Source organism: Arctopsyche grandis, chromosome 8 (assembly GCF_051622035.1).
Source record: "Arctopsyche grandis isolate Sample6627 chromosome 8, ASM5162203v2, whole genome shotgun sequence".
In the NCBI taxonomy this organism is placed as follows: domain Eukaryota; kingdom Metazoa; phylum Arthropoda; class Insecta; order Trichoptera; family Hydropsychidae; genus Arctopsyche; species Arctopsyche grandis.
The window spans coordinates 14,703,214-14,717,316 of NC_135362.1; the positions used below are offsets into that span (position 1 = coordinate 14,703,214).

General features: G+C 34.1%; 1 protein-coding gene across 3 annotated transcripts in view; it reads right to left on the reverse strand.

Moving 5' to 3' along the window:
* Nucleotides 1-14,103, reverse strand: part of LOC143915791 (E3 ubiquitin-protein ligase znrf2-like) — a 98,331-nt gene that overhangs the window by 1,653 nt on the left and 82,575 nt on the right. For 2 of the 3 annotated variants that reach the window (XM_077436604.1, XM_077436603.1), the window contains exons 2-3: nucleotides 259-354; nucleotides 69-174 (exon numbers count right to left, since the gene is read on the reverse strand). In XM_077436604.1, coding sequence (XP_077292730.1) covers nucleotides 69-174; nucleotides 259-295 — 143 coding nt within the window. In that variant the 5' untranslated portion in view covers nucleotides 296-354. Of the gene's footprint in view, nucleotides 1-68; nucleotides 175-258; nucleotides 355-676; nucleotides 689-14,103 lie in introns of those variants that run through there. The other variant, XM_077436606.1, reaches the window with a different exon arrangement.

Here is a 14,103-nt window from a genome sequence, read left to right on the forward strand (position 1 = left end):
ACCTCATCAATATTAATTATAGCGCGATACAATAATTAAATGAAAAGCATAACAGCAAAAAAAATTACCCTTTATGATAGATACAAAGACATGGCAAGCGAGCAATTACATCCCCGGCAGATAGTTCCTCCAAGCAGATTACACACTCGCCTTTTGAATCACTAAGTATATCCTCTGAAATTACCAAATGATAATAAGTATTAATAATAATTTATTTATATAAATTAAAATATCACTATGACTTGTTATTATACATACCATTATATGAAAGTCTAGGTTTAGTTAGGCACATCATCAGATGGCATTCTATGTCGTCCGGTAGGACGAATTTGTTGCAAACCGGACATTTTATTCCTGGAACAGAAAAATTAAAAGATTCATTAGATTATGTTTGTGAGTGAAATTTTTTTATATTTAATAATAAATCTTCAAGAAAAACTTTTAACAAACCTACAAAATTTTTAAAATGTTTGAGTATTTTTTAATATAATTATAAGAGATTTTTGCATATACTTAATTGTTGATGATTATGCTATTTTATTCAATCCAATGGAATCAAATATCAGTCGAAAATATTTATAAATATGGAACATGGAAAAGCTTTCTACGCCAGCGATTCTACATAAATGGAAATTAAAATTCGACTAATGGATGCATATGAAGGGCTTGTAGGTACCGTAAACGAGCCTCCTCTGTCCCCGTTGTAGAAAGTGGTGCTGAAGCGCTCGCTCGTTGTACACTGAGGGTTCCGGTTCGCTCTCTGGCACACAAGTACCAATTATGATACCCATTTCCTCGGATTCCCTCAGGCAACCTGCATTAGCTCATCAGCTGCCCGACAACAACGGCAACAAAGTCCTAGACGACATTGTCCCAATAGACGCCGTACTCCCCTTCACTAATTAATATTACGCATGAATACTACGTAAATAGAATTACAAATCATTTCGACCAATGTTGTATGTACAGGATAAACCTTTTAAGCACAGGCTAAACGTTCGCATTTTGGATGAAAGTCAACTAATCAATATTGTAATATTAATTGGATAAGAGTTCTATCCTAAGACAGCGTTTTATAAACTAATTATATCGAAATAAATTAATTTATATTTGACAATTATACAAATTTGTAAACCTGGTGAATCCAAAAAAAACAATTAATTTTCAGTTTTTTTACACATAAGATTTAGAATAGTTCTAAAAAATAACATTGATATTGTTTTTGATCAAAATTCGATTTAAAGGTTTGGGTAACGTTATTTATATAAAGGTTTATATTTAATGCAAATTCTAAAAAAAATTCGGACGTTCATGTATCCGTGTCGGTGTTGAGGAAGGTAAAATGTAGGCCCAACCGGCCTTGCTTTGTGAAAACTCAGACCGCGGTATAATGTGATCCGAACCAGTCGAGATTGGGCGTTTCTATATCTCCCTCATTTACAAACTTTAATTACAAACGCATTGGAACGCATCCTTTATTTTTCTTAAAAATTTGCATCCCTACGTTTTCTACGTAAGCTGTTTTTATGCGGTATCATCAGTCACATAAAAAGAGACCTGAGTGTAGTCGATTCATATGATAGAAATATTGATCAAAACGTATAAAATCTAAGGCCTATGGACAACTATTTAAAGGTCATTAAAATGCTTTCAAATAATGGTAGACAATCTTCATAGTGTTATGGCCACTACCCACATAAACTTGTAATATTTCATGTATGTATGTACATATATATATACATATATAGAGGACTACCGGCAATTAATATTAGCGAGCTATAATAATTTTATTGTTCACAACTACTCAACTCGACCTGTGCCAGTCGAACCGGCAGCTCCTCTCCAATTTCTTCAATAAAAAAGGAAATTAATTTATATTCAATAAGAAAGGAAGGATTTTTATTTAGTATCCATTACGAAATTTTCCATGGTCCTTCGAGCCGGATATAAATCAGCGACCTATGGATATATGTACAGTCAACTACTCAACTCGACCTGGAAGAAAAAGGTTGATGAAGAGGAAATTTGAGGAAAAACTTTTCTTAAATAATTTTATTTATCTAAAACTAGGTACACTCAACGGAAACTCATTCGTGTCAAAACATCGAAGAAGATTTACTAAATGAAGTATACAAATCTATATACAATCTTTAATGCTTTTTTGTGCTTCAAAGCTAAGAAGATTCGTCATGAAGATTTGAATATGAATGTGTATGTGCATCATATATCGAATATAAGAATGTGAAAATTATTAACTTTGTGAAATTATATTAGGCATAAACATTATTTGTGACCAAAAAAGTTTTGGGACACGTTAAAATAGAACTTCAGAGGTGTTCGTCCGAACTGGAACGCGACACTCGATGTCTTTCAAGGGATGAGAGAAAGGCTTCTTAGGATGTGAGACCGATAAAAAGGGGTAGCAAAACACGTCGGTGACAAAAGCTCGGCTTTCCATCCGAGATCTCTGGGATTTCTTCAGTCGTCGCTCTTTTCATCGCGGGTTTCAGAAAACTTCTGTTAGTCGCCGACGACGACAAAGACAAATGTTTTTCGCCGACAGTGGTGAATATGCGTATTGCGAGGGTGGGTTCGAAATGAGGACGGGGTGGAGACCCCACACGCTCTATCGAATGTGAATCGATACATGGAAATTATTGACAAAATATAAACGTGGCAAACTGTACGAAAAATTAGTAGACAATTTGAAAATCACTCGGACTACATACTGTAGTTATCTCAATTATGTTGCACTGCACGTAATTCAACGCAAATTACGGCTCTTTCATATTTAATGTGATCAGTGCTGAACAACAGAACTTCAACTGCAAGGTTATTATTGGAGGGGTTTTTAAAATTCTGTGAGTCATTGTGAGTATTTTTTTTTATTCAGAACAAGCTAACAAACATAGCTGCATAATAGGTATTGTACTACAATTTAGACATATTATATAATGTGTAAATACAAAAATTGAGAACAATTTTTTTTACATCTAACGATTATCTTTTGTTATATTTATATTTAAATTTAAAGCTACTAGCGAGCCACATAAAAAAACTAAGTGTATATAAAATCAAGACCGTTCGTTGTGTGTGTGTGTAATTCAATTATTATTGGCTATCGTCAAATTCATTTCTGATTGGTTGTCGTCAAATATTCAAATAAATTTAATAAAAAAAAAAACAAATTAATGTTTGCTATTAGATAAGCCATGTTTAAGCGTTTGAGCCATTCAAATAACAAATAAAACTTAATATAAACTAGTGGTTTTACCCGGCTTCGTTCGGTATTTGATTATTACGCACATTGCGATCGCCCAAAAGACAATTTTTGCCATGAAAATCGCGAATACGGAAAATTTGGCACTCGAGTTCTCGTTATTTTGATAGTTATCATTAGTATGATGGACTTTTCGGCTGCCAGATATTCCGTTATGCAGATTTTAGTGACTTTTGGGCGAGCGCTTTGTGGGCAATAATCACCGAACCCTATATTTCACGTCACCAACAGTGTTGCCAATATGTTGAATAATAGTCAAGCCTAGATATTAATTTAAAAAATTCAAAGTTTTATGAACTCGTTAAATCATTTGAACTCAAACAAACTATTGATGTCATTGATGTATAATACACATAGATGGGCCCTGACGTGTGACTTTGGTTGGAGATCTTGTCTTCACTAACTGAAGGGTGCGGGGGGTTTAACTAACGGGGAAGTTGGATTTTTTTCCCTACGACGCAGTGGTATCTACCTACCTACCTACTAAGAGAAACTGTGCATGCGCCAAAAGGGAGACCAGTATAACACGTGAGGGCGGATCTAGTGTATTAAACATCAATGATTGATGTTCTATAATAATCTTAAGAATTGTGCCTATGCAAACATTATAAGGAAAGGCAGAGATTTAGGCAAAATTATGTTTTTATACATAAAAGCAACAAATGTTAGTATATTAGAGGTGGGTTTCAAGATATGTATATGTATATGTAGGCACCTTACACGATCAATATTATTGATCCTGTAAGGTGGAGATATTGATGGTTTGACGTATTAAGCAATAATAACATAGATAGAAGTAAATGGGTCAATATTATTGACGCTAAATGTCCCCAATAAGAATATTAGAAATGTGGAGTCGACACGAAGCTGAAATGTGTACACACGGACGCAACAAGTGACAGTATTTAAATTACTACACGTTGAAAAAATACTCTCACAAACATGAAATTAATTTTATTTTCTGTATTGTTTTTCCATTTTTCATACTTGTTGGAATGTTTTTGAGCTGTATTAGAAATTTTTTGACGCATTTATCAAATAAAAAATGAAATGCATGCATTATATAAGCCGTTGTTTACCAGTAGAGGTCGGAGGTTCCAATCCCAACCAGAATCGAGTAATTATTCGATTTATATACGCTGCTGGCTAGATTTGGGTGGTTATTTAATCCAGATCTACCTTTCGATATTTTTAATCGAGATTTAACTTAATTGTTTTAACGGATCCAATAAAATTGGCAACCCTCTTCATTCTAACAAATTGGTTGTAAAATTTGTATATTGTTAAATATATAGCCCATTTAAAGCATAAGTTTGACTATAGTCGTTGGTTTGGGGCAACCTGTCATGGCACCTGTAGTAAAAATGAAATATGCATAGCATATTACATCAAAGGTCCAAATACTCAGGTAGTGTTTTCTGTCAGATTATCTATGTCAGTGAAAGCAACATAGCAACTACTCCTGCTTACAAATATATGTAAATGTACCTCAACTTAATGTTACAAATTGTTTAAAATATGTATGTACGTAATGTGTCTAAATACGGACTTGACGCTACGTCGTTCAAATCAATTTGATGTAAATATTTTGACGAATTATCTTCGACGCTGATTGCTCAAGATCATAACCTCGCGAGAAGTTTGACCGATTTGTCTAAATATCATCAAAACAACATCAAATTACATTTCGATTGAAGTCATGCAATGTAAGTACATTTAAAGTGAAATTCGATATGCAAACGTTTGATGACGTCCGATCGATGGTTTAAATATTAACAGACACGAAAGAGTGCGCGACCTACTTTACAATGTGCTCGCACACACGTCTATTCACACACAACAATGTGATCAATTTAAATAAAAGTTTTAAATGCAACGAAGCAATAACGTTAATGGTTAATTAAATTTTATCTAAAGGTGAAGCTATAAACATTCCCGTTTAACCCCTTTATCGCGGGCATGTTGAACTTTCGCGTGGCGGTCCGGGCGTTGATACTGCAACTTATCGCATCGTGGTAAATGATAATGTCTTCCGTGGTTTATTTATGCAAACCGATGTTTCCCAAAATATAAATATGAAATCAATGAACAAACTAGCGTCAATGTTACTGTGAAACTTATTTGATCAAGTTTGTGTATTCATATTCAGGTCGGCCTGTCATCAGCCGATGGAATGAGTCCAATTTTTCAACAACTTTTGTATGATTTATTGGTTCCGAAGAAACCATCTATTAATGCACGGTCTAAGTTAGAGCACCATGAAAAAGTATACCAAGTTTGGTGATTCTAAAATGAAAACTAGATTTGCATAACGGACCCACGTTATACATCGGTCTCCGTCACGGGCCCGAATGTGAAACGCCCGAAAACGCAAATATGGGAAGGCAAAGATAAAAAATCGAAAGATCTTAAGTAGAAAAATCAAAAAAAAAGGGAGCATGGTAAACGGTACATATTCACTTAATTTGCGCGAGCAGGATAGAACAGGAACAAGAGGAACAGGCTTTTCCTCCCGTATTAATGTGCGCGCGCAGAATACGGGAGGAAAAGCCTGTTCCTCTTGTATCCTGCTCGCGCAAATTAAGTGAGTATGTACCGCTTACCATGCACCCTTTTTTATCTTTCGACTTAAGATCTTTCTTCTATCTAAGCCTTCCGATATTTGCGTTTTCGGGCGTTTCACATTCGGGCCCGTGAGGTAGACCAGTTATATATATATATACCGGCAGTTTGGCTTAGTGGTAGCGTATATATTTAGCACCACTGAGGTCAAAGGTTCGAGTCCTCGCCATCGGCTGGTTAGATTTGGGGGTTTTGTGACTCCAAATCGATCGTTTCTCTATCAGAGTTTGCCAATTTTATCTGATCATTGCTGAAACGGTTCCTGAAAATTGGTATCAGATCTATACCTGTTGTCACAAAATCTGCCTGTGTATAATTTGTAATAATTATACACAGTAATCTGAAATCTATAGATATCTCTATTTACATTTCTATAATTTCGTATTTATTATATGCATAAAAATTGTACACAAAAAAAAAATCTAAAAAAATAATCCATAGATGTCTCTATGATTATTATTTCTGATTAATTGTTATATGCTATATATTCTGATTGTATATGTATTACTGTATTTCTGATTTCTGATTGTTTATGTATTCTGTATTTCGTTAACGTACACCCGTCGCATTGGATCAAATTTGTAATGACGAGTGTGTATTGATTTGTAACAATAACATAAAATATGTAATTGCAAGTCATCATAATGTCTAAGCAAAAAAAAAGCATCAAGAAAAAACATAGATGCAAAAATAAACAAAGATAAGATAAAATATGAAACAAATAAATCTATATTTAAAAACAAATACAATATTAGAACGATCGCAATCTCTCAACCAGATCAGCATATTTTAATCTAGTTGAGGATTTTGATGCCCCTTGCAACGGTGACGAAGTCATCAAATTGGTACGTGCTACAGGATAAGTGAACAAACTGCGGCATATAAAACAAAACATTTTGCGAGAATTTGAGGATTGCTCACCAAACCAACCAGTAAAGGTTCGTCTATACCAGTATAGCTCAAGCCGGCAATTGCATCGTAATAGCAGGACGAAAAAATATTATTTGGTACAAACTATATACACATTGATGTTCCGTAATATTTTGTACGTAAACTTAACAGCAGCAACCGAAACTATCTATTCATATGATACAGCAGTACATATCACCTAAACGTATCAAGCAACAGTTTTCTTTGGCCATTGTGGAATTATTCATACGTCATGGTGGCGAGTGTATCGTACTAACGAAAGTGCTGTAGTGTGCATATGAATATTTTTGGAAACGTTATAATTGTGACAACATTGACTCGAAGATACGACGCAAGCAATATTGCGCCATTTCATCGCGATCTTTGATGTGTATGTAAGTCGTTTTTGCCTCCTCACAAAACAAGTATGAACATGGCGAAAACAGGTGATGCTGTATAGTATAAATTGAAGTAGTGCCGAGCTGTTGACGTGCAGTGCTGGATAAAATAAACGGATCTTAGCTTGTAAAAATGTTTTCCCAAATACTCTACGTCGTGACTCGAGGGAATTATAACCTAGTGCTCCCAGCAGGTAGGCACTAGGATAGAGCGAAGGTAATCTATTATATAGATGTTGCCAACATTGAAGAGTTCTAAATGGCAATGGGAGGAGACGTGTTGCTAGAAGATCGGACCAAAGATACGACACGAGAGATACATAGATACTCGAATGGTACCCAGGAGACTACAGGAAAGCAAGGTAGACAAACGAGTGTAATAGGTTAACGTAATAAGGAAAATGTCTGGGACATTTCATAAGACGAATGAGCTTTACCCAGAATAGGAAATAATAGAAGTGTGTTGGAAAGCCTTTCATGCAGCAGTTCATGATTGATGATAACGTTGCTTCAAATCTGTGAAATTAGTTAAATCATAAAAGCTGCTAAACTACATACATAAATTAATTGAATATTCATTTAAATTATAAATAGAGGCTCGTCTTAAATTGATAGAAATATGATTTAAAGGGTAAATATAGTCCGAGTTGAACTGGTCTTTGAATACATATTACATTAATTAAGTCTTCGAAGTTTCTATGACATGCATATTAACTCGTTCGAAAACTCAATTGGAGCGTCTAAAATAATTGGCCGACCGGATAATCGATTATTTAATTTTCAAGATATATGTAAATTTGCTATTCATTAACCCCGTCGATAAATTAACTTGCCTTAATTTATACAGCCGGAAAGAGCCTCATCCCTTTATCCCTTCACTTGCAAATTAAAACCTAATCAACACTTAACCATCTATAATAGATATACGAAAAAGTCGGAGGCGATCGACACTCGTTCTGATTGATTGGTTTCGTAATTATCTCGATAATTATACCTATATTAAACAAATATCGATGCGAGCTATCGCGATCGCTTTCATCCGTGAATTATTCGATGTTATGACTTGATGATGGAATAAAATGATGTATTATATGTATTACACGTAGCCTCGAAGTCGCACCTTTCCAAATGTCGCTCGGTTCGTTTCGGTGAGCGATTGTCCGTATAAAATCGGTAATAATCGCCTTGACATTGTCGGTCGCAATGGGTTTATTGCGTATCGGTCTGACTAACAAAGCATTAGCTTTTCTTTTTTCGATTTTCGCTGTTCGAATTGAGTCTGACGTCCAATTTTGGTAACGAGTCGAATCCAATCTTGGCCCAGTCTGCATAATTGATCACTTGTCAACCCGTTATGATTGTGTAATTCAAACCACGTCACGCAAATATTTTTGATATATTTATAACCAGAAGAACGCCTGGGTCAATACTGAGAAGATCTGGATTTGAGTTGTGTCCATTCGAATCATACGAGTACTGTTTACAAGATTGCAAAAATAAAAGTTTTGCAAAGATGCGGTGGTCAATATGTTATTCGGAATAATAACTTATTCATATTGGTTGCATCATTTTGTAAAACTGCTATAGACCATCCACTGTAGGAAGACACAGGTAAAACGTACATGCTGTACCTTTCACCCCACTCGACCAATAGCTTTTCGCACGTACAATGTTCTAAGAGCATTGATGTATAATACACTAGATCCGCCCTCACGTCTTATACTGGTCTCCTTTTTGGCGCATGCAAAATACATGGCGCATGCACAGTTTCTACCTGCACAGTAGGTACCATGCACAGTAGGTACCGCTGCGTCGTAGGGAAAAAAACATTTTTTTCCCAACTTCCCCGCTAGTTAAACCCCCCGCACCCCTCAGTTAGTGAAGACAAGACCTCCGACCAAAATCACACGTCAGGGCCTATCTATGTGTATTATACATCAATGTCTAAGAGTCTTCCTACAGCGGACCAACTATATATGTACATATATACATACATACATTAAATTTGGATGATACTAAATGTGAAATGATTTCATACAAGACTATTCATCTTACAAAATCATTGTATATTCCTCAAAAAATTTATTCAACTACTGCATATATAAATAGTACATATGTATGTATGTCCAAAAGACATCTCTACACTATATTCGGGTTAAAAATTTAGAATAATATATGATCTGTTTATTTTTAATAAAGATATTACTCATTTATTGTTAACGTTACTTCTTATAAATAATGTAAACTATTAATTCTATATTCCAAATAACAAATGTAATTATCAACTACATACAGACTAATTTGTCTTCCAATTTAGAATTGCTTTCTTAAAAAATAAACAACATTGTGATTTTTTCAAAATCCGTAAGATGGATATGTTAAAAGTCCAAGTGTACATTTCATTCGTTGACTACTAGTTTGTTCATACACGAACCAATCTGCCCAGATAAACTTCACACAAAATAATAAATTAACAAACGAACTATGTACATAGTTTATTCAAGCACAAACTATTAGGCATAAGTTTAAGTATTCTGAATCGTTTGCTCATTCTCTGTGAACTAATATCGTAATATTTTTAATAATTTGGCAGAAACGGGAATTATAGCAATGTTTTAATGTAGTTTCCACAGGATTTCATTTTTGACGTTCCAAAGGTTTGACAGCTAAAAGTTTCATGCGACACCTGGTGAGACTATTTGAAGATAGCTTTTGACTCTTGGCACATAAACTAAAACCAATAGTTCGTGATTGAAAAAACTAGTATTTTCATGAACGAACCGGAGTGACTACTTGTACTGCATCAGAACATTATTAACGTGCCGAAAAGATTTATAAATGTGTAAAAAAAATGCAATTAACAATAAGAAACCTGCTATTAACATCTACGTACATATTTATGTCTTAAATATTGACAATGCTTAATGACACGAAGTAGGAACGTTGACTTTGTTGGACAATTTTTAAGGATGTGTCACACGAAAAACAAGTGATCGATATTTTTACAATGCTATTCTTAGTTTACAACTATATTCTTCCGATAGGTTTGAAACTTTGCCATTTTGCATGGTTTGGTCACGGATTGAAATTTAAATCACTTCCGCTAATTCGATGGTGAAAAATAATCGTAATAAAAACGTTTAAGAATCCAAAAATTTTGGAGGCGACGACAGCTTAGCTCCGCCAGTGGCCAGTAGCCTTATACATATGTTTGACTTTCCACCACCCACTCGTTTTGTCAGATTTTCTCAAGTAAACAAATTAAAATCTTTTACATTCGTGTGTAGAAGACTTAAAACAACAACATTTACTCACCGAAATTGAAAAACATACCACAACAACAATCAAAATGAATTTTGCGAATAATCAAAACCTATATTATGTACATAAATATACATATATCATACTGTTTCAAAAATGCCCAATGCCGCTCACATCAAGAAGCTACGACAATTGAATTCAATATCGCAACTCATCCATTCAAGTCAGTTTCAATCGAACGATTCGAAGTTGATGTATCACACGAATACACACAAGATCGATAGAAAATATATTAGGCCGGTGGTACACAGGCACAAATAAACTTAAAAATAACCACTATGTCTTTGTTCATTGTTTTTAATGGTCTATAATGTACACACGGGCGTAGTGGGGGCAAATAAAGAAAAAAATGAAAATAATACACAACAAAAAAAATAAAAAAGAGACTACAAAAGCAAATCGCCGATCGCATCGAATAAAGCTCTATACTGACGTCAATACGGCTGACCGCCAAAGCTACGGGAAGTTTTCCCCTACGATAGTGGTGAGGGTAATGGATTTATTTTTTTCGCTTCGTAAATATACGTACACATAACGAAATTGACATTTCCACGTACTACTCGTCGATTTGCCCTATCTAATTTTGTTCAATATAATTAAGCGGGACGAAATTGTAGCCGGGTGCTACAAAATGCCTCCTACTCGGCCACAGTAATAACGCTTGATTGAAATTCGATATACACCAGTGGCAATAATCCACACGAAGGAAACTATTTTATGTATAATATGTCTAATATAACTACCACCCGGCCGACCTCTCACACTTTATTGCATTTACGATCATTTTCTACATGCGAAATTCATGTCGCAATTCACTTCCGCAAATTGCATTCACGGCGATGAACCCATTGTGTGGCATCAAAATATAACGTACGACCGTGCACAGTTTTATGCGGTTCCATTTTCAAAGCAAATTTGAACATTTTAAAGTCACAATGACATGCATTTATGGAAAAAGGATTGTGGTCCACAACTGTGATTGAAGTCAGCAACTGTGGGCGAATATTATATGCAAATGTCATACGATTACATATGTATTTTTATCTCAGATAGTCCATTATAATTATTTTCATGTATGTACATATTTGCATTATATGTGGTATATTGCATTTATAGGAGAAACCATTTATGCAGGAGAATAATAATAGTGTGAGCAGGGTCGCTGAGAGGAATCCCGGGCCCAACGACAAACTAAAAAAACTAAATCTATTTTTAATATGCGAAATAACTATCAGAACTATTAGAAAAATATCTACATATATGTTGGTTGTTATTTTTTAAAATAATTGAATAAGAAAGTATGATATAATAGGTACGATTTCACATGAACACAAAGAATGCGCGGATCGAAAAATAATAAACATTTAGCTTAAAATAAAAATATGTATTTTTATGTAGAATAATATAAAATATCAATATCGATTAGTCGATTATCCCGATAAGGGCCCCCCCCGAGTAGTCCGGGCCCTGGAACTTTACCCCAGCTTCCCCCCCCCTCCCTCTCTCGTCGGCCCTGAGTATGAGTGAGGCTGTTGGTGATTTTTTTTTAATCTATACCAAGAAGGCCTAACAGGTAACCCCAATGCGCCTTCCTGGCCAGAAACATTGTTCATTTGATACAAGTATTATACAAAGTAAATACATAACACCTATGGTCAAATTCAGAAAATACATATCAATTAACATTAATGGCCGAATTTGTAAATTTGCAGCATTTTATACAATTTAGCGAAATTAAAAGATTACTGAAAACTCGAGATTTGCGAGAAAATTGATAAGGTTGCCAATTTGTTGCAACCGTTTCAATGAAAATCAGATAAATTAGCAAACTCTGATAGGAAACGATCGACATGGAGTCACAAATTCAAGGTCTGGCCAGCAGAAACCAGTGGGATTTGACACCGTGACCACTCTATTCAAAACAATATATAATAAACAATTATTCTGGTAAATAGATGGCTATTGGTCAGTTCACCCCACACACATTCACTAATACCACTACAATTCACCTTCTTAAATGATTTCTATTATATTCATATAAAATTCATCGAAACGATTGTTCTACAAAGGCTTTAGTGAAATTATAACTAAGGTATAGCTGGGATATACAGGGTTAGCTCTGATAGTTGGTTTTATTTTATTTAAACGTCTATATTTACGGACCTTAATGTTGTCATATTGTCATTTTGATGAAAAATGTGTAGCATTATTAATTTAAATTAATTAACATAGGCTAAAATTTTTCTAGTACTAAAAATATGATAATTTTCAATTTCCAATACTTTATGTATGAATTTGAATAATTTTGTATGAATTTGTCAAATTTTGACATGGGCACTACTTAAATTAAGGTCCGAATGTATGTAAACTATGTTTTATACACAATAACTAGGGTTTAGTTGTATTTAAACTAGGGTTTATACAAAAACCGATATTTGAGAAAGTCTTGTGTAGAATTTAAGTGGCAATGAGTCACTGTTCGAAGAAGACTATCTTCAAATGTTTTTATTATATGCATGTGTTCATAATAGATTGACATTTTTGTGTGCGATGAGTGGGGGTTTTATCATTACTGTTTTATTTCAACAAATTTTGTTGAAATAAAACAGTATATATTCATTTTCAAATGAAATGTTAAAAAACCTGTTTTCGAATGTTAAAAATTTATCAAAAAAAAAACCGACAATACCTACATATTTTTCAAAAAAATACTAAGAGTAAAAGAAGTTCACTATTGATTTTCATTATTGATTTTCTGTAAAAGTTATTGACCATTTATTGAAAAAAACTGATCACGTAATTAGTTATTTATTTATATATATTTTAGCTATCAAGCTAATTTAAACAACCTTAGTTGCCTTATTTAAATAACTGCAAAACGAATGCTGTTCAATGAGAAATAAAAAAAACGAATTCGTAAGGATTTTTTCAAAAAACTTTTGTCTTTAAAATTCAATAGAATGAAAGAATTCATCATACATATGTGTTATGTACAAAATCAAAACATATTATAAGCTTTTCTTTTGAGAATCTTAAATAAAAAATTTAATAATATGAAAATTTATTTAAAAGTCTTTCGATTATTTGAAGACGAGTAATAGAAAACAATATGAATTCATAATTAAGGTTATTCCAATCAATAATTTATGAGCGAGTCATCAGAACGAATAAAATATTCAGCAAGCGCTTAACATTCGCATTACGGGAACAATATAAAGTTTGATTGCAAAACTCTTCTTCAAAAGAAATAGTCAATAGGTACTTAAGGAGAAGCCTCAACTGCAATGCTGCGAGACTACGCCTAAACTTTAAGTCATTAAAACTGGAAAGTCGTTTTCTCCACTGGCGTTTGAATGCGGCGCAATCAAACGAACGGAAAACTTTTTTCTTTTCAAAAATAGACAGCCAGGTCCCACTGTAAAGCAAAGTCGACGGGGAGGTAATTTTAAATCCGGCCAATTCTTAACGTATGCAAAACTTTCCACCGCGTATGTGTATGTACGTTGAAACAATGGCCAAAGGCTGTTTTCTATACTCAAAACTGGAGTGCAGCCAACTCCTTAATGGTATCTC